Source organism: Macaca nemestrina, chromosome 1, assembly GCF_043159975.1.
Source record: "Macaca nemestrina isolate mMacNem1 chromosome 1, mMacNem.hap1, whole genome shotgun sequence".
NCBI classification, from domain to species: domain Eukaryota; kingdom Metazoa; phylum Chordata; class Mammalia; order Primates; family Cercopithecidae; genus Macaca; species Macaca nemestrina.
In genome coordinates this window covers 40,233,209-40,255,525 of record NC_092125.1, presented here as the reverse complement: position 1 = coordinate 40,255,525, position 22,317 = coordinate 40,233,209, and the positions used below count along the sequence as shown (strand labels likewise).

Sequence of the window (22,317 nt, the reverse complement as noted above, 5' to 3'; positions counted from 1 at the left end):
GCGCCATATTTCTCTCCCAGTCACTGCTGAGCCCGGAACCTGTGAACTGAAGCCAAAGTTTCACACGCCCTCCTGGGAAAATGATGCGTTGGTAGAACTCTTCCATCTACCTCTCCCAGTTGCTGCTGTACCCTGGCCCCTGGGAGAACAGAACCTTGGCTGTTCAGAGCAGTCACATCTTCTCAGTGCCTGATTTAAAACAGTGTCCTGCCTCCCAGAAGAGTGGTCACGTACACCAATACCTAAGCTGAGTGGCATCTTACATCCCAGGGAAATAGTGCCTGGGCTACCTGGAATAGTCACACCCCTGGCCCTAAGCTGACGTGGCACTGAGCAGCTGTGCATTCCACGGCTAAGATGGCATAGTACCCCGGGTCCCAGGGAAACAGAACAGTGGCTGAGCTGAGGAACCCCACACTACAGGCCAAAAGAATTATAGTATCGTGCTTCCCTGGAGCTGAACTATCCCTCCAGAGTCCTAGCTGCTAAGACATCCCTTTCACTGTATCCCAAGTATTCTAGGATAGTTGGTGCCACTGTAGCTGGCTTCACAGTATGGGATGCTTCTGAGCCCCACCATCCCAGGGTCCAGAGTCACGACTACATGGTGCCTCATCCCTAGGGACCTGAGTTGCCACTGAGCCCTACTGGCTCAGGTTCCCAAACCCACTCTGTGGGCCCAAACCTCCAGAGTACCCCTTCTTCCCCAACGCTGGGCCAGGGCTGTGCTCTGTCCCTCAGGGTAGAATCACAGTTACAACCGAACCCCTGGGCTTGAGCTACTAGGCAGTGCTGCAGAGTCACATATCCTGGCTCTGTGGGCAGCCTACATCCAACCATTCTACATAAGTGAACGTGCACCCCAAGACCCAAGCGCTACTAATCTGTACAACAGACTCCTGTGACATAAGTTTACCTATATAACCAACCAGAACAGGTACCCCCGAACCTAAAATAAAAGTTAAAAAATGAAAATAAGCAAAACAATAGAAATACATGTCTATAAATATTACATATGCACATTATGTCTCATTTGAAATATAATACTAGTATATTTTATGTGTACATAATAGATGTACATTATATGCATATATGTATTCATATACATTATGAAAATTATACATTTATTATATATATACACACATATGTTATGTATGTATTTTAAAAATTATTTTTAAGCCCTTTATTAAGGTATAATTGACATACAAAAACTTGTAGAAATTTAATGTATACAACTTAATGTCTTTGAAGATAAGTATACACCCATTAAACTGTCATCACAATCAATACCACAAACCTATCCTCCAAAAATTTCTTCCTGTTCCCTTTGGTTTTGTTTGTGTTTCTTTTTTCTTTTGTGGTAAAAACACTTAACACAAGACCTATTCTCTCAGTGAATTTTAAGTATACAATATAGAATTGTTAAATGATATTTCATATGTTGTACAGTAAATTTATCTCTCATGACTGAAGCATGGTACAGTTTAATCAACACCTCCCTGAAGCCGCTGGCAACTGTCATTCTTTTTTCTGCTTCTGTGAATTTATCTGATTTAGATTCAGCACGTAAGTGAGATTATGCAGTATTTGTCTTTCTGTGTCAATTTATTTTAATTAGCATGATGTCCTCCAGGTCTCATCTGTGTTGTTGCAAATGGCAGGACTTCCTTCTTTTTAAAGACTGAATAGTACTGCATCATATACACCACATTTTCTTTATCCATTCATCTTTTGATGCACATTTCAGTTGTTTTCATATCTTGGCTATTGTGAATAATTCTGCAATGAACATGATCGTGCAGATATCTCTTCAAGATCCAGATTTTAATTCCTTTGGATATATCCCCAGAAGTGGGATTGCTGGATCAAAAGGTGATTCTACTTTTCATTTTTTGAGAAACCTGCATACTGTTTTCCATACTGGTCACACCAATTTACACTCCCACAAACGAATGTAAATTTGGGCATCCAGCGTGAAAAATAGTATGCAGGTTTAGTGTCAGTGTATAGAATCACAACTGGTTTTGAATATTGATTTTATCCTGAAACTTTACTGAATTTGCTTATTAGTTTTAACAGTTTTTTGTGGTAATTTTAGGGTTATCTACATAAAAGATCATGTCATCTGCAAACAGAGGCATGATAGTTTTACTTTTTCTATATAGTTTCATTTCTTCCTTTTATATTTGGATGCCTTTTATTTTTTATTTTTCGTGTCTACTTGCTCTGGCTAGGACTCCCAGTATTCTGTTGACCAGGAGGGGCAAGAATGAGGATCCTTAGCTTGTTCTGGATGTTAGAGGAAATGATTTCAGCCTTTCGCCATTGAGTATGATGTTGCAGCAAGCTTTTCATAAATGGCCTTTATTGTGTGGTGGTATCTTCCTTATATGTGTACTTTTTGAGAGAAAAATATTTTGAAATTTGTCAAGTAATTTTTTGGCCTCTGTTGAGTTGATGATGTGATTTTTATCTTTAATTCTGTTAATGCGTTGCATCACAGTGATTGATTTGTGTAGGTCAAACCATCCTTATAACCCAGGGATAAATCCTACCTGGTAATTGTGTATAATTCTTTTAATATGCTGTTGTATTTGGTTTGCTAGTATTTTTTGCTTTTCTTTTTAAAGACAGCATCTTGCCTGTCACCAGGCTGACATGCAGTGTCATGAACATGGCTCACTGCAGCCTCAAATTCTTCCAGAAATCCTCCCTTCTCAGCATCCCAAGTAGCTGGGACCACAGGCACACAGCACCATGCCCAGATAATATTTTTATTTTTTATAAAGACAGGGTTTTGTCATGTTTCCCAGGCTGGTCTCGAACTCCTGGGCTCAAGCAGTCTTCCCAGCTCTGCTTCCCAAAGTGCTGGGGTTACAGGCATGAACCACTGCACCTGGCCATGGTAGTATTTTCTTGTGAATATTTGCATCGATTTTCCTCAGGGATATTGACCTGTGGTTTACTTTCTTCTTGTGTCTTTGTCTGGCTTTGGTGTCAGGGTGGCTCTAGCCTCATAAAATTACTTTGAAAATGTTCTCTCTTCTTATATTTTTGGGAAGAGTTTAAGAAGGATTAGTATTAATTATTAAAATATTTGATAGAATTCACCAGTGACGCCATCTTGTCCCTGGTTTTTCTTTTTTGGGAAGTTTATTATTACTTCTTCAGTCTCTTTAACTGTTACTGGTCTGTTCAGGCTTTCAATTTCTTCTCGACTTAGTCATGGTAAGTTGTATGTTTCTAGAAATTTGTTTCTTGTGGGTTGTCCAATTTGTTGGTGTATAATTATTAATAATAGTCTTTTATTATCCTTTTTATTTCTGTAGGAATAAATTGTAATGTCTCTTCTTTCATTTACAATTTCATTTATTTGAATCTTCTCTTTTTTTAAGCCTAGCTAAGGATTTGTTGATTTCATTTATTGCTTAAGAAAACAAACTTAGTTTTATGTTTTTAAAAATTGAGTTTCTAGTCTCCATTTCATTTATTTCTTCTCTAACTTTTATCCTCTTCTTCCTTTTGATAAGTTTAGGTTTAGTTCTTCTTTTTCTGGTTCTGTGAGGTGTAAAGTTAGGTGGTTTATTTGAGATTTTTCTTTTTTAATGTAGGCATTTATTGCCATAAACATCCATCTTAGTACTGCTTTTGCTACATCCCATAAGTTTTGGTATGTTGTTTTTATTTTCATTGGTCTCAAGTATTTTCAAATGCCCTTTTTGATTTTTTTTTGAGCTACTAGTTGTTTAAAAGTGTGTTGTTTAATTCTGTGTATTTATAAATTTTCCCATTTTCTATTCTTGATTTCTAGTTTCACTCCATTGCACCTGATTAAAAAAAAAAAATACTTGTGGCCAAGTGCGGTGCCTCACGCCTGTAATTCCAGCACTTTGGGAGGCTGATAGGGGTGGATTGCCAGAAGTCAGGAGTTTGAGACCAGCCTGGCTAATGTGGTGAAACCCCGTTTCTAAGAAAAATGCAAAAATTAGGTGGGCATGGTGGTGGGCGCCTGTAATTCCAGCTACTCGGCAGGCTGAGGTAGGAGAATTGCTTGAACCCAGGAGGGGGAGGTGGCAGTGAGCCAAGATCGCGCCACTGCACTCCAGCCTGGGTGACAGAGCGCGACTCTGTCTCAAAAAACAAAAAAAACAAACAAACTTGTAATGTTATTTCATTTTATTATTTTAGAGACAGGGTTTCATTCTTTCACCCTGGCTGGAGTGAAGTGGTGTGATCATAGATGTAACCTTAAACTCGTGGGCTTAAGTGATCCTCCCACCTCAGCTTCCTAAGCAGTTAGGACTACAAACATGTGCCACTACATCTGGCTATGGAATATTTTTAATCTTAAATTCGTTAAGACCTTTTTGTGACTTAGCACATGATCTATTGTGGAGAATAAACTCATCCTAATTGGACTTTTCCTTGATGGCTAGTCTAATAAAGGGAGACCTTGTTTTCAATACATAATGTTTATAACAGAAATTTAAAACTTTCCTCATAGAATACTCTGAGGTTCATGGTTTGGGGAGGCTTCATATAACAAGAAAGTGAAGAAGGAATGGACATCAACCACTCCCCACCTCCACTGTACTTTAGAGTTATTGGCTGATTTGGGGAAGGATGCAAAATGTGTGCCTTAAGACAGTGGTCCCCAACCTTTTTGACACAGGGACTAGTTTTGTGGAAGACAGCTTTTTCCATGAACTGGGGGCTGGGGGGATGATTTCAGAATGAAACTGTTCCACCTCAGATAATCAGGCATTAGATTCTCACAAGAAGCATGCAACCCGGATCCCTCATATGTATAGTTCACAATACTGTTTGCACTCTAATGCTGCCACTGATCTGACAGAAGATGGAGCTCAGGCAGTAATGCTTGCTTACCTACTGCTCACCTTCTGCTGTGCGGCCCAGTTCCTAACAGGCCATGGACTGATACAGATTTGTGGCCCAGGGTCTAGGGACCCCTGCCTTAACAGAACAACCAACTCTTCAATATGTGAAGGTTTATGTGGGTAATTATGTAGTTACTTAGCCAGTATAGGTGACCAGATGGGATTTTTAGTCAGTTTTGTCCTAATTTGCCAGATACTAACTCATTTCTGTGAGGCATGGCCTACCTTGCAAATCTCCTTCTGGGCTTTGGGAATCCAGGGGATCACATCTCCAGAAGGCAACAGTTCCTTTAGGCCCTGAATGGTTTGGGATTTGAGTGGCAAGCGTGGACCAATCTGCTCATTCAGGTAGAGCTCGCAGATTCTGTCACCCAGCAAGTGACGAAAGATTGCATTCCCATTGTTCTTGTTATTCACAAGGACACTGAGGAAATGGTGCAGGTCCTGCCAAAGGTCAAGAAGTTGGATCTCCACTTTCAAATTCAGCTTCTTCAGGTGGTCCCGGAAAGGATTCCCTGCATAGGAGTCAGCACACAAGGCCAAGTGGATGTATCCTAAAGAAAAGCTTTGCTTGATGGCCTTCTGAATTGTCATCTTGGAGGAGTGATGGATGATGGGGGTGACGGTCCTCAGGCGAGTAGAGACCTTTGTCTCAAAGAGGCCTTCCATGTGGAGGTGGCTCTTGGCTTTCTTCTTCATGCTGGATTTTTTTGCATAATGCATATCCTTTTCCAGGGAACTGATTCTTGTTTCTTTTGAAGAAGCCATTTTCAGGAAAGGCATTTGTATAACCACTTTCTCTTGAGGACATGTCTCCTGTAGGGGCGTACCAATAGTATCTGGCTTGAGGTCCATTTCCAGAGACCAAGAGTCAGGATCTACCAATTGCCACATCTTCCTCTTGGCTTTCCTGCTTGAGTACCGTTTATGAAAGTGGTGGCACTTCTTGATGCTCATGTTCAGAGGGAGCCCTCCTACGTGGGTGTAACAAATGCTGTATAAGCGAGTCTCATACTCCTGCATCAGACCATGGCATGCTTCCTCCTTGGCCATGGTCATCTTGGTGTGGGTGTAAAAGTTGGGAAGCCAATAGCTCTGGAGTTTGAACAGAGCCACTTTCTGCATGTGGCTCAGGATCTCCCTCCTAGTGGTTGACTGGTTGGGATGCCAGATGGAGATGCTCAGGAGGGACTCTGGAAATAATACAGAGAAATGATGGGTGAAAATGATGTGATGATGGCAGTGATGATGATGTTGGAGAGGTTTTTAAATTTTTTCAAATGTCTTTGTATAGCATTTTATTAGTTCCTCACACAATCCTGGAGTATGAAGAGCTAAAATATAGAGTCGACACATTTTTATGGTTTTCTCAGCATACAGTGATCCCTTTATCTTATTCTCCATAGAAATAAGCCATGTTACGGGATTCTTCTAGTTACTTTTTAGACTATTAAATGTTACTTCAAAGAAGAGCAAAAGCACAAGAAAAATGATTAAGAACAAGAGACATCTATGTCTGAACGGGATTTTTGATGAAGAGGTTTGGATAAGTAGAACTAGCCCTGATTTTAATGTCGTCAATTCTCAATTACCTATGTGAGTAGAGAGGAGTGCGAATAATCCCAAACTGCACATCTTTTGGAACATATCTGTATTCAAGTTAGGAATGCCTCCTCATTTAATCAATGAACAAACAAATATAAATAAATCTTACATTCTAGAGAAGAAGTTGACAAACTTTTTATGTAAAGGGCCAGCTGGTAAATATTTTGGCTCTGTAAATCACATAAAATTTCCTTCTTTTTTTAAAAGCCCTATAAAAATGTAGAAATGGTCTTAGCTCGCAGGCCACGTACACTGCATTTGGCTGGTGGGTTGCAGTTTGTTCTAGAGAATCCCAATTAAAAAAATAAAATACAAAAGTATGTAGGCTTAAATGTTACAGGTGCTTTTCAAGTATCCTGCCCCAATTCCTCCTCCTTCCTTCCAATCAGCCTTCATTGGCAGGTAATATCTCACAGAGAGGCAAGTGCCAGTTTAAGGACAACTGGTGTCTTTCAACACTTTCCTGGTTAAGGGTTGGGGTTGCCACTAGCATCTCTGATACATCAAAGATGGAAAGCAGGTGGGGTTTCCTGCAAAGAAGGAGACTGAGGATTATCAGACACTGGATTTACTTTTTTGTTGCATCCCCCCCAAAATATGCTTTATAATTCTTACTGATGTTCATGTTGCAGAGGGTTACCACCCTGGAGCCCTCCTGCAGATGGGTGGCCCTCAGCATGAGGAGGAGGGACAGATAGTAGTCTCTCACTTCCAGGTCCATCTCATCTATGCTCAGGATCTTCTCAGCGAGGATCCAGAAATCCACCAATTCTTCACCTACAGGTGAGACAGAAGAGGCACAGAGCTCTACCCTAGTTTTGCCCTTTTGGTGGTTGCATCTGGGTGAATCAGCTGATATCCCCCACCAGTCTGTTCCACTGCATCAATCATCATTCCTGGTGATTAGTTCAAGGTATCATCTCTAGAAAAGTTCTACTGTGGGGGAGAATTGGAGGCATGGGGAGGAGAGGCTTAATGCATGGGAATCCTTTGACTTTTTGTTGCTGGTGTTAGAAAAACCATCACTGGAGGGGAAACTGCAAGACTCTGGGGGTGGATTATGAAATAATTAAATTTTGTCCAAAAAAATGAAGATTGGGGGAAAAAAAAGACACATTTCCTAGATCGTGGACTGAGAATGGCCTGCAGAAGGACACTGGAGCCAAAAGATGTCAAAGACTACATCCCCTTTTGTTAAAACTTGGCAAGGCCTGAACTCTGAGTGGCAAAGTGAAAGATGTAGTCCATCTAGATCTTCCCTACCTGCTCCCTGGAAATCCAGGATTTCACCCTTAAAATTAGGGCTAAGGCCTGGATAAAACTTAATGTTGTTGAGCTGGAGTGTCAGCCAGGGCCAGCTACCAGCCTCCCAGAACCCAGAAACTACTGGACTCAATAGCACAGAAGCCAGTGTTCCCATCACTCCCATTACCGGGATTTGTTTACTTGTTCCTTGTCTGTCTCCCCACCAAAATAGCAGCTTTGTGAAGCAGGGACTTATGGCTCTTGTTCACCTTTGTAACCCAAGCTACCAGCGCAGTGGCTGCCACATAGCAGTGCTCAATGATATTGTTAAATGAATGAATGAATAAATGAGTAAAAGGGACTCTGACTGCTTTTCCCTTAACCTACACCATGGACCTCAGTTTTCAAAGATTATTATCCAAACTGCATTATTAAACATTTTTATATTCACCATAAACACACATAACCGTTAACTGGGGCTTAGGGCAACCTGAAAACCATTAAGAACTTGCAAAAGCCCCAGGAACAACCCCAAGAACCCACCTGCACTGCCTGTGAGGTAGGAATAGAAGCGCCACATCCCTCTGACCCCGCCAATGCATTTCTGGAGTAGCCACTGGTCTGCCTTTTTCCATCTCATCATCTTGGCTGCTAGGAAAATTCCACCATAAGATAGAAAGAATGAACTCTTCCCCTGGCCCCTCTCCCAGCCTTGCACACTGCCAGACCCCCATTTGTTTAGTGTGGTGAGGACAAATTGTGACCAGTTAGATGAATAGGGTCCAGATTATGTGGTGCTTTTGAAGCTAGGCACCATCCAGTGACACATGTTAAGGTTCATGGGAGGGACGCACAAGCATGCGCACAATTCACAGCTCATAAACACCCTCCAACCAAAGCCCCTTCCCTTCTACAGTCTCAACCTGACAGGGACTTTGCCCTTAGTGTGCATTTTAATCCAACTTTACCTATATATATATACACATATATATATAGAAGGGGGTTAGTTGAATATAGCAGGTGATTTCTTACAACATTTTACTCTGTGAATACTCCTGAATCTTAAATTTGCCTGGGGTGAAATATATTCAGTTTCCTTTGGCTAGTGAGCCAAAAGTGACTAATTCAACTTTAGGTGAAAATTTTATTCATTCATTCTTTCAATACATGTTTATTAAATGCCTACTAAGTATCAGGCACCAATATAGGTGCTTGATATACATCAGCAAACAGGACAAAAAATCCCTGCCTCCAAGGAGTCTGTATTCTTGTGAAGGAGACAGGCATACAATAAGCATAATAAATAAGAACATTATCTAGTGAGGTTGAAGGTTATAATCAGAATAGAAAAAAGGTGGAGCAGGATAAAAGAAATTGGTAGTGCTTCAATGATGAGACAAGATTTGTACAAAGAGTTGAGGAGGTGAGAGAAGGAGCCATGTGAGTATCTACAGAAAGAGCATTCCAGGTAGGGGAAAAAGCCAGTGCAAAGCCTTTAAGTGGAAATGTGTCCAGCATGTTTGAGGAACTGCAAGGAGGCCAATGTGACTAGAATGGAATGAGTGAGAGGAGGGAAGTAGGAGGAGACGAGGTAAGAGAGGAAATAGGGCCAGCTCTCTAGGATCTTGAAGATCACTGTAGGGGTGCTGAATTTCTCATTGACACAGGAGTCATTGGTAGTATTGGAGGTGTTGAGAAGCAGTGCAGACAGTGAGGAAATAATGTGATCTGAAATACATTTTTTCCAATATTTTTATTGTGGGAGAATACATGTAACATAAAGTTTATCATCTTAACTATTTTTAAATGTATGGTTTAGTGGCATTAAGTGTATTAATAATTTTGTACAACCATCATGACCATCCACCTCCAAAATTCTTTTCATCTTGCAAAACTGAAACTCTTTACTCATTAAACAGTAACTCCCTATTCCCCCTCCTCCCAGCTGCTGACAATCACCATTCTACTTCCTTTTTCTATGACTTTGACTATCCTAAGTACCTCATATAAGTAAAATCATACAGTATTTGTCTTTCTGTGACTGGCTTACTTCAATAAGCATAATGTCTGCAGGTTTTATTCGTGTCATAGTCTGTCATAATTTCTGTTTTACGTCTGAATAATATTCCATTGCATATATATATATCTCTCTCTCACATTTTGCTTATCCATTCATCCATTGATGGTTACTTGGACTGTTTCCACACTTAACTATTGCAAATAATGCTCCTATGTACATGAATGTACAAATATCTCTCCAGACCCTGCTTTCAATTCTTTTGAGTATATACTCAGCAGTTAAATTGCTGGACCATATGGTAATTCTATTTTTAATTTTTGAGAAACCTCCATGCTATTTTCCACAGTTTGTACCATTTTAAAGTCCCACCAACAAATGCAAAAGAGTTCCAATTTCTCTACATCCTCACCAATGCTTGTTATCTTATTTTTCTTGGTACACAATGGGTGTGTGATGGTATCTCATTATAGTTTTGATTTGTGTTTCCCTAATGATTAGTCCTGTAGAGCATCTTTTCATGTGCTATTGGCTATCTGTATATCGTCTTTGGAGGAATGTGTTGTTTAATTAAGTATTTTCCCTAGTTTTGAATCATGTTGCTCTTTGTTGTTGTTGGTTTTAGGTGTTCTCTGTATATTCTGGAGATCAATACTTTCTCAGATATATGATTTTGAAGATTTTCTTCCATTATTTAGGCTGCCTTTTTACTTTTGATAGTATCTTTTGATGCACAAATTTTTTAATTTTTTATGAAACCCAATTCTTTGTTGTTGCTTCTTCCTTTCCTATCATATCCAGACATCACTGCCAATTCCAATGTTGTGAAGATTTTGCCCTCTGTATGTTTTTTCATGAGTTTTGCAGTTTATGCCTTAAATTTAGGTCTTTGATCCATTTTGAGTGAATTTTCATATATGGTGTTATGTAAAGGTCCAATTTCACTATTTCACATGTGGACATCCAGTTTACCCAGGACCATTTGTTGAAAAGATGGTCCTTTTCCCGTGCAATGGTCTTGGCACCCTTGTCAAAAATCATTTTACCATACAAGTGAAGGTTTATTTCCGGGCTTTTTATTCTATTCCATCTTTTCATATGTCTGTGTTTATGCCACCACATTGTTTTGATTGCTATAAACTTGTAGTAAGTTTTGAAATCAGAAAGTGAGTCCTCCAGTTTTGTTCTTTTTTTCAAAACTGTTATGGCTGTTTGGAGTTTCTTGGAAATTTTAGGATTGACGTTTCTATTTCTGCAAAAGATGTCATTGGGATTTTGACAGAGATTGCATGAATCTGTAGATTGTTTTGGGTAGTATTGGCATGTTAACAACATTAAGTTTTCCAATCCATAAATAAACATGGGAGGCATTTTTTTAATGTCTTCTTTAATTTCTTTCAGCAATGTTTTGTAGTTTTTATTGTGCAAGTCTTTCACCTCCTTAAGTGAATTCCTAAGTATTTTATTATTTTTAATGCTATTGTTAATGAAATTGTTCCTGTAATTTTCCTTTCAGATTGTTCATTGTAAGTGTATGGAAGTGCAACTGATTTTTTTTTTCTTTTTTGTCGACTTTGTATCCTGCTACTTTGCTGGATTCATTTCTTAGTTCTAACAGTTGTGTGTGTGTGTGTGTGCGCGTGTGATCTTTGGATTTTTCTATAAAATACTAAATTATCTGCAAATGAAGATCATTTGACCTTTTTCTTTCCAATTACGATGTCTCTTATTTTTCCTTCTTCTTTTGGCCAAATTGCTCTGGTGAGAGTTTCCAGTATGGTGTGAAATAGAAGTAGTGAAAGCAGGCATTTCCTATTCCTGATCTTAGAGGAAAAGCTTTCAGTTTTTTGTCATTGAGTATGATGTTCACTATGGGTTTTTCATATGTAGCTTTTATTATGTTTAGATAGTTTCCTCTTAATCCTAGTTTATTGGATTTTTTTTTTAAATGAAAAGGTGTTGGATTTTGTCAAATGCTTTTCCTGCACCTATTGAGATGATTATGTAGTTTTCTTCTTTCATTCTGTTAATGTGGTATATTACATTCATTCATTTTCATATATTGAGGTGTCCTTGCATTCCAGGAAAAAAAAATTCCTTTTGGTCATGGTGTTTAATCCTTTTAATATACTGTTGAATGTGATTTGCTAGTATTTCATTGCAGACTTTTGCATTGATGTTCATCAGGAATATTGGCCGATACTTTTCTTTTCTTATAATGCCTTGTTTGACTTTAGTATCAGGGTAATGCTGGCCTCAAAGAATGAGTCAGAAAGTGGTCCTGCCTCTTCAATCTTTTGGAACAGTTTAGGAATAGTTTAGCATTAATTCTTCTTTAAGTGTTTGGGGTAAAACTCACCAGTAAAACCATCAGGTCCAGGACTTTTCTTTGTCAGGAGATTTTAGATTACCATTTAAATCTCTTTGCTAGTTATAGGTCTACTCAGATTTTCTATATCTTTTGATTGAGCATTGGTAGATTTTGTGTTTCTAGGAATCCTTCTATTTCATCTAGGATACCAAATTTATTGGTGTGCAGTTGTTCAGAGTACTCTTCTATAATCCTTTTTATTTCTGTAGAATTGATAGTAATGTCCCCACTTTCATTTTATTTTCATTTTAAGATAGGGTCTTGCTCTGTTACGTAGGCTGGAGTCCAGTGGCATGATCAAACTCCTCATTACAGTCTCAAACTCCTGGGCTCAAGCAATCCTCCTGCCTCAGCTTCCCAATTAGCTAGAACTACAGGTGCATGACACCTGTCTGGATTTTTTATTTTCATTTTTTGTGGATACTGGGTCTCATTATGTTGCCCAAGCTGGTCTTGAACTTGTGGCCTCAAGCAATCCTCTCACCCTGGCTTTGTAGAGTTCTGGGATCATAGGCATGAACCACCATGGCCAGACTCATTTTGAATTTAGTGATTTATAGTCTTTTTTTTTTTTCTTCTTCTTCTTCTTCTGAGAGAGTCCTGCTCTGTCACCTAGGCTGGAGTGCAGTGGCATGACCACGGCTCACTGCAACCTCTGCCTCCCAGGTTCAAGTGATTCCCCTGCCTCAGCCTCATGAGTAGCTGGGATTAAAGGACCCCACCATCATGCCTGGCTAATTTTTGTATTTTTAGTAGAGACAGGGTTTCACCATGTTGGCCAGGCTGGTCTCCCCATGGCCTCCCAAAGTGCTGGGATTATAGGTGTGAGCCACCACACTGGGCCAGTCTTCTCTTTTTCTTAATCCACTTAACTAAAGGTTTATTTTGCTGACTTTTTCAAAGGACCAATTTTTGATCTCATTGATTTGCTCTATTTCATTATTTGCTCTAATCTTTATTTCTTTTCTTCTGCTAGCACTGGGTTTAATTTGCTGTTCTTTTTCTAGAGCCTTAAGTTGTAAAGTTGTGTTATTTGAGATTTTTCTTTTTAAAATGTAAACATTTATAGCTATAAATTTTCCCATTAGTACTGCTTTTATTTTATCCCACAAGTTTTGTTATATTTTCATTTCCATTTATCTCTAAGTATTTTCTAATTTCCCTTGTAATTTTTTCTTTGATCCATTGATTAAGACTATGTTAATTTCCACAATTTTGTGAATTTTCTACTTTAACTTCTGTTATTTATTTCTAATTTCATCCGTTTGTGGTCAGAGAAGATACTTTGTATGCTATCTTTTAAAATCTGTTGAGAATTTCTGGCCTAATATATAATCTATCCAGGAAAATGTTCCATGTGCACTTGAGAAGAATGTGTATGCTGTTGTTGTTGAGTGGAGTGTCCTGTATATGTCTTAGATCTAGCTAGTTTAATGTATTGTTTAAGTGTCTATTTCCTTACCTATCTTCTGTCTTACTATTGTATTCATTATTAAGAGTGAGGTATTGAAGTCTCCAATGATTATTTGAGGATTGTCTATTTTCTCTTCAGTTCTGTCCATTTTTGCTTCATATATTTTGAGAGTCTGTCATTAGGTGTGTAGATGTTTATAGTTGTTACATCTTGATATGTTGAACCTTGCATTAACAAGTAATATCCTTCTTTGTCTCTTGTAAACTTTTTAAAAAAATGTAAAGTCTACTTTGGAAGGGGAGTCTATTTTTTGAAGGATAAAAATAAATTAATTAAATAAAGTCTGTTTTGTTTGATATCATTATAGGCACCCCTGCTCTCTTTTGGTTACTATTTACATGGAATATTTTTTCTGTCCATTCACTTTCAATCTATGTCTCTGACTGTAAAGTGAGTCTCTTACAGACAATATGTAATTGGATCTTGCTTTAAAATTTATTCTGCCAATCTCTGTCTTTTTATTGGAGAGTTTAATCTATTTACAGTTAAAGTAATTTACTATTAAGAAACTTACGTCATGCTGCTATTTGCTTTCTATACACCTTATAGCTCTTTTGTTCTGCATTACCAGGATTATTGTCTTCCTTTGTGTTTAATTGATTTTTTGGTGAAACACTTAAATTCCTTTGTCATTTCCTTTTGTGTAAATTCTGTACCTATTTCCCTTGCAGTTATCATGAAGATTACATTTAACATTTTAAGTTTATAACATTCTAAGTTGATTTATACCAGCTTAATTTCAGTCACAAAAAAAACTTTGCTTCTTTGACAGCTCTATCTCCACCTCTTTTGGTTGTCGATGTCACAAAATTACATTGTGTTCCCCAAAATATAAACTAATAATTCATTAACGTGCATTAACATCCTAAATTATGTGGAAAACAAAATTTAATGTGGAGTTACCAACCAAAGTTACAATAATACTATCTTTTAGACTAGTAGTTATTCTTTTAAAACATATATTAATCTCTTAAATCTTAAAAAAAGTACTGTTATAAATATTATAATGATGATAGCTTTTAAATATTATTTTTATTATTTTATGGTGTTGGTATTAAATTTATTTTTATTGAGATCTTTACTACATATGGCTTCAAGTTACTGTCTAGTGTTCTTTTATTTCACCCTGTAGGACTCTCTTGAGCATTTCTTGCAGGAAAGCTCCCTCAGCTTTCATCTTACTTGGAGTTCATTGGGCTCTTTAATGTCTATATTCATGTCTTCCATCAAGTTTGAGAGGTTTTTAGTCATTATATATTCAAATATTCTCTTTGCACCTTTCTTTCTCTACTCTTTTTCTAGACTTCCATAATGAGTGAGTGTTGACCTGCTTGATGGTGCCCCACAAGTCCCATCAAGGGGCTTTGTTCAATTTTCTTTAAACCTTTTTCTTTCTGTTTGTCAGATTTAATAGTTTCTACTGTCCTATCTTCAGGTTTACTGATTCTTTCTTTTGCCTGCTCTAATCTGCCTTTAAATCTTTCTAGTAGATTTTTCATTTTAGTCATGCTTTTCAGCTACAGAATTACTTTTTTTTAAGGTTTTTATCTGTATTAGTATTTCCATTTTGTTCATTTATCACTTTCCCGACTTTCTCTTTGACCATATTTAAGGCAGTTGTTTTAAAGTCTTTATCTAGTAGATCTACCATCAGAACTCTCTTAAGGACAACTTCTTTAGGTTTATCTTTATTTTCTTTAAATTATCCATACTTTCCTCTTTGTGTGCCTTCTGATTTTCGTTGTTGTTGTTGTTGTTGTTAAAAACTCAGTATTTGAACCTAATGATGTGTTAACTCTGGAAATCAGATTCCCTCCTTTTCACAGAGTTTGCTGGGGTTTTGTTGTTGTTGTTATTTTTATTAATTTTTTATTATTATTGTAGGATATCTCTGTGCCAAGAATTGGCCTGAGGTGTAAACTTGTCTTCCTATATCTTTTCCGAGCCTGCAACTTTCTTTAAGCATAGGCAGTTACTTTCTAATTTTCTCCATATATGCAGTTGTTTTTGAATGCCCTAATCCTTAAGATCTGCCTCCCAAAAGAAAAAAAAAAAGAGAAAAATGAAGAAAGGGGAAGATGTCAGCTCTGTAAATCCCCTAAAAATCATTTCAGCTAGAGGGAGAGGGGCTTACAACAATGGGAAAGTCCAACAATAATGACTGCCAACATCTTTGCCTGGACTTCTGTGATCAGAAGTAGCAATCAAATCACAGATCCTTAATATTTGGAAGACAAGGTTCTTTTTGCCCACCCTAGCTCCTGTAAGCTGCCCCAGGAACATGTGCACAACTCTGTGCCATGGGGCTGGGGTTGAGCGTAAGTAGCTACTACTGTGCAAAGAGCTGAAATTGAATGAGATCAACTACAATTTACTGTCTAAACTTCCCCCCTGAAAGTTTCAAGCTTCAATAGACTCTAGAGTTTCAAAATATTGACATCATATAGATTCTGCCAGTGCAATTGTTGTCTAGATGAGGAAATAGATTCCTAGCGCTTCCTATTTCATCATCTTCCTAGGAGTCCCTCCAGCACCACCACCAATTAATTTTTAAGAGGCTCACTATGGCTTCTATGAGCAAGAGAGCAAGAGTAAAAGCAAGGAGACAAATTAAGAGATGATTTCATTAACTAGGTAAGAAATTCTGGTGGCTTAAACCAGATGGTAGTAATGAAGGTGGTGAAATCTGTTGGTTCTAGATTAGGCAATTTTACTATGTTCTGTGGCCACCATTAATTTTCTCATTTCTGACTACAGTGAGATAAACAGCCCAGTCCATCAGATTACTGCATATTTCTCTAGATACCAATATTTCCAGCTAAGAGTTTACCTATTGCCATAACATGGGCTGAGCTATGCACATATCTATAAATTCAGCCAATATTTATACCTTACTATAGTACTGACAGGCATAAGATCATTATGAAATGTGATTTCCTATATTTCTACACACACAAACACACACACACGCACACCAATGCTTACCTCCTTCTGGGGACTTGATGAAACTGATGAGCTCCTGACAGAGAATGTAATGGAAACACAAGTTTGTTTTACAGAAGAAAGGCAATCGGTGTTTTTCCAACCAGGTCAATAACCCTTTGTATTTGGCAATCTAGAGTTGAAGCAAAATAGAAATAAAAATGCTAATGAAACTGAATTGTTAAAAAAAATACAACTTAGTAAGGGGCAACTAATCATCTCACACTTGCAGTGTCTGGCCAGAAGGAGAGGTGCGTTGATTAAAAATAATTTCTATAAACCTAGAACCTGGACTTAAAAAAAAGTAATATCAAAGAGGAGCAGAGATTTGCAAAGAAGTAAATGGATCGGTAGAAAATAAAAAGCTTCATCTTTCATGAAAAAATTATTTCTTATTCCTGAGTGAAGTTGTTAAAGCAAAAATCTAAGTCTTGCTTGACAGAAGAAAAGCAGAAAAGATTTGGGTCTGTGGTGTCAGATCACAACTTTATTCAGCTTGCTTCTTTGTAAACACACTCATAATTTCTAACAAGCTCGTAACCCCTATCAATTGCACAACATGTACAAAAACAAAGATTCACACATACCATCATTTAGAACACAGGATGTATTCCTGAGGAATCAAGCTGCAGAGAAAGGAGGTAATTTTTTTTCAGTTTTCAGGGTTATCCTTGCGAAATCAAATGTAAGCATCAGCATAGAATGTCTCCTCTCAACTCTCCAGAACTCGTGGAAAGCAAAACCTTGTTGTTATCAGGGTTTAGAGTGGTCTTTCTGATCCTATATGCCCCTTGTAGGGGATGTGGAGGCCACTGGTAAGTCTAAGGTCTACATAGTGGAAAAGGAAAACAGGAGTGGGGACAAGGGGAAAAATAAGAAAAAAGAAAAAGGCCATAAAGAAAAAAAACTGGGAGAAAACATGCCTCTGGAGAATAGTCGAGTCGTCATTAGAAATTGCAGAGAGGCCAGCACCACATCGCACTTATTCCAAAATTGACCACATAATTGGAAGTAAAGCACTCCTCAGCAAATGTAAAAGAACAGAAATTATAACAAACTGTCTCTTAGACCACAGTGCAATCAAACTAGAACTCAGGACTAAGAAACTCAATCAAAACCGCTCAACTACATGGAAACTGAACAACCTGCCCCTGAATGACTACTGGGTACATAACGAAATGAAGGTAGAAATAAAGATGTTCTTTGAAACCAATGAGAATAAAGATACAACATACCAGAATCTCTGGGACACATTTAAAGCAGTGTGTAGAGGGAAATTTATAGCACTAAATGCCCACAAGATAAAGCAGGAAAGATCTAAAATTGACACCCTAACATCACAATTAAAAGAACTAGAGAAGCAAGAGCAAACACATTCAAAAGCTAGCAGAAGGCAAGAAATAACTAAGATCAGAGCAGAACTGAAGGAGATAGAGACACAAAAAACCCTTCAAAAAAAATCAATGAATCCAGGAGCTGGTTTTTTGAAAAGATCGACAAAATTGATAGACCACTAGTAAGACTAATAAAGAAGAGAGAAGAATCAAATAGATGCAATAAAAAATGATAAAGGGGATATCACCACCGACCCCACAGAAATACAAACTACCATCAGAAAATACTATAAACACTTCTACACAAATAAACTAGAAAACCTAGAAGAAATGGATAAATTCCTGGACACATACACTCTCCCAAGACTAAACCAGGAAGAAGTTGAATCCCTGAATAGACCAATAACAGGCTCTGAAATTGAGGTGATAATTAATAGCCTAACAACCAAAAAAAGTCCAGGACCAGACTGATTCACAGCCAAATTCTACCAGAGGTACAAGGAGGAGCTGGTACCATTCCTTCTGAAACTATTCCAATCAACAGAAAAACAGGGAATCCTCCCTAACTCATTTTATGAGGCCAACAGCATCCTGATACCAAAGCCTGGCAGAGACACAACCAAAAAAGAGAATTTTAGACCAATATCCCTGATGAACATCAATGCAAAAATCCTTAATAAAATACTGGCAAACAGAATCCAGCAGCACATCAAAAAGCTTATCCACCATGAGCAAGTGGGCTTCATCCCTGGGATGCAAGGCTGGTTCAGCATACGCAAATCAACAAATGTAATCCAGCATATAAGCAGAACCAAAGACAAAAACCACATGATTATCTCAATAGATGCAGGAAAGGCCTTTGACAAAATTCAACAGCCCTTCATGCTAAAAACTCTCAATAAATTCGGTATTGATGGAACGTATCTCAAAATAATAAGAGCTATTTATGACAAACCCACAGCCAATATCATCCTGAATGGGCAAAAACTGGAAGCATTCCCCTTGAAAACTGGCACAAGACAGGGATACCCTCTCTCATCACTCCTATTCAGCATAGTGTTGGAAGTTCTGGCCAGGGCAATCAGGCAAGAGAAAGATATAAAGGGTATTCAATTCAGAAAAGAGGAAGTCAAATTGCTCCTGTTTGCAGATGACATGATTGTATATTTAGAAAACCCCATCATCTCAGTCCAAAATCTCCTTAAGCTGATAAGCAACTTCAGCAAAGTCTCAGGATATAAAATCAATGTGCAAAAATCACAAGCATTATTATACACCAATAACAGACAAACAGAGAGCCAAATCATGAATGATCTCCCATTCACAATTGCTTCAAAGAGAATAAAATACCTAGGAATCCAACTTACAAGGGATGTGAAAGATCTCTTCAAGGAGAACTACAAACCACTGCTCAATGAAATAAAAGAGGACACAAACAAATGGAAGAACATTCCATGCTCATGGATAGGAAGAATCAATATCGTGAAAATGGCCATACTGTCCAAGGTAATTTATAGATTCAATGCCATCCCCATTAAGCTACCAATGACTTTCTTCACAGAATTGGAAAGAACTAATTTAAAGTTCATATGGAACCAAAAAAGATCCCGCATTGCCAAGTCAATCCTAAGCCAAAAGAACAAAGCTGGAGGCTTCACACTACCTGATTTCAAACTATACTACAAGGCTACAGTAACCAAAACAGCATGGTACTGGTACCAAAACAGAGATAGTGACCAATGGAACAGAACAGAGCCCTCAGAAATAATACCACATATCTACAACCATCTGATCTTTGACAAACCTGAGAGAAACAAGAAATGGGGAAAGGATTCCCTATTTAAAAAATGGTGCCGGCAAAACTGGTTAGCCATAAGTAGAAACCTGAAACTAGATCTCTTCTTTACATCTTATACAAAAATTAATTCAAGATGGATTAGAGACTTAAATATTAGACCTAAAGCCATAAAAACCCTAGAAGAAAACCTAGGCAATACCATTCAGGACATAGGCATGGGCAAGGACTTCATGTCTAAAACACCAGAAGCAATGGCAACACAAGCCAAAATTGACAAATGGGATCTAATTAAACTAAAGAACTTCTGCACAGCAAAAGAAACTACCATCAGAGTGAACAGGCAACCTACAGAATGGGAGAAAATTTTTGCAATCTACTCATCTGACAAAGGGTTAATATCCAGAACCTACAAAGAACTCAAATTTACAAGAAAAAAACAAACAACCCCATCAAAAAGTGGGTGAAGGATATGAACAGACACTTCTCAAAAGAAGACATTTATGCAGCCAACAGACACATGAAAAAATGCTCATCATCACTAGCCATCAGAGAAATGCAAATCAAAACCACAATGAGATACCATCTCACACTAGTTAGAATGGCGGTCATTAAAAAGTCAGGAAACAACAGGTGCTGGAGAGGATGTGGAGAAATAGGAACAGTTTTACACTGTTGGGGAGACTGTAAACTAGTTCAACCACTGTGGAAGACAGTGTGGCGATTCCTCAGGTATCTAGAACTAGAAATACCATTTGACCCAGCCATTCCATTACTGGGGATATACCCAAAGGATTATAAATCATGCTGCTATAAAGACACATGCAGACATATGTTTATTGCGGCACTATTCACAATAGTGAAGACTTGGAACCAACCCAAATGTCCATTACTGACAGACTGGATTAAAAAAACGTGGCACATATACACCATGGAATACTATGCAGCCATAAAAAAGGATGAGTTCATGTCCTTTGTAGGGACATGGATGCAGCTGGAAACTATCATTCTCAGCAAACTATTGCCAGATCAGAAAACCAAACACCACATGTTCTCACTCATAGGTGGGAATTGAACAATGAGATCACTTGGACACAGGAAGGGGAACATCACACACCGGGGCCTGTTGTGGGGTGGGAGGAGAGGGGAGGGATAGCATTAGGAGATATACCTAATGTAAATGATGAGTTAATGGGTGCAGCACACCAACATGGCACATGTATACATATGTAACAAACCTGCACATTGTGCACATGTACCCTAGAACATAAAGTAGAATAATAAAAAACAAGATGCTAAACTATTTAGCCAAAAAAAAAAGAAAAATGAAATTGCAGAGAAGCATCTTATCTTAATCTACACCTGATAATGCATACTGATAATAATTATGTGGCCCATAGGCTGCCACTTTCCATCCCACACCCATTGCAGACATTGCCAGTCAATTCCCAGACTCTTTCTTGCTTAGATGTGCCCTTAAAGTTCTTCTCAGTACAGTTTCCCAAGTGTCTAACCTATCACGGTAGATGTGAGAATTGCATTTGCTAACTATGGACTAGAATATAATGGAAAGAATTCACCAGCAATTCCTTGGATAAGAAGTAAAAAATGTAAAAAGAAGAAATGTCGACCTGGATTGATGTTGTTAGTTCTACTCACCTGCTTTAGTTTCTCCTATAGTTACCCTCTGGACTTCCTCTTTTTCTCCCTCTCCCAATTCACATATCAAATAGTTCCCTCAGGCCAGGCACGGTGGCTCATGCCTATAATCCCAGCAATTTGGGAGGCCGAAGCAGGTGGATTGCTCGAGCTCAGTAGCTTGAGACCAGCCCTCCGTCTCTACCAAAAATACAAAAAGTTAGCCAGGCATGGTGGCATGTGCCTGTGTGGTCCCAGCTACTTGGGAGGCTTAGGTGGGAGGATTGTTTGAGCAAGAGAGGCAAAGGTTGCAGTGAACCAAGATCGCACCACTGCACTGCAGCCTGGATGACCGAATAGACTCCCGTCTCAAAAACAAAAACAAATTAACAACAAAAAACAGATATAGTTCCTGTATCCTCCACCCTAAACCCTGTACCTCTAAAGAATTTTACTCACCAAGTTACAAGGTATTTCTGGCCACAAGCTCCACTGTGAATTTTCAACAGTATAAAATGGTGTCTGACCAAAAACCTGCAAAAGAAAGCTAGGAAACAGTCAAGGGAGTAGAGCTTCTCTTCATGTATATGACACAGTCCATCTACAGCCACAGAAGAAGGGAGGTTCCACGGCTCTTTTCTTTCAAGGGACATTAATTCTTAAATTTATTCTACTGCATCATCTTGCCCTGCACACATGCAAAAAAGCTCTAAACAGACTGAATTGCAAGATTCATTTATCTTTTGGCTCCACCATGCCCCAACCTGGGACTTGTCTTTCCTTTGGAGCCTGAGCCGACCTGAGAGCTATTTGCTTGTGTGCAAAGGCCAAGGCCCATGATATTAGAATGTATTTACTTTGTGTATTCAGTATTCACTTTTCTCCCTGGATTTAGAGAGTTAAAGCAAATGTCTAAAATGTTTTCCCAGTGAAAAATAGCTTTGGATTTACCTAAACT

General features: G+C 38.3%; 1 protein-coding gene across 8 annotated transcripts in view; it reads right to left on the bottom strand.

Annotated features, from left to right (window-relative positions):
• LOC105484552 (regulator of G protein signaling like 1) overlaps positions 1-22,317 on the bottom strand; it is a 108,826-nt gene that overhangs the window by 78,241 nt on the left and 8,268 nt on the right. For 5 of the 8 annotated variants that reach the window (XR_011611714.1, XR_011611704.1, XR_011611709.1 and 2 more), the window contains exons 3-7: positions 21,819-21,893; positions 16,596-16,725; positions 8,292-8,399; positions 7,119-7,280; positions 5,124-6,091 (exon numbers count right to left, since the gene is read on the bottom strand). Coding sequence is in view for 5 of the 8 variants with exons in the window: in XM_071076663.1 (XP_070932764.1) it covers positions 5,124-6,091; positions 7,119-7,280; positions 8,292-8,399; positions 16,596-16,725; positions 21,819-21,893 (1,443 nt within the window). In the remaining 3 variants the exon portion in view is untranslated. Of the gene's footprint in view, positions 1-5,123; positions 6,092-7,118; positions 7,281-8,291; positions 8,400-16,595; positions 16,726-17,179; positions 17,220-21,380; positions 21,471-21,818; positions 21,894-22,317 lie in introns of those variants that run through there. The other 3 variants (XM_024793684.2, XM_011746274.2, XM_071076666.1) reach the window with 3 other exon arrangements.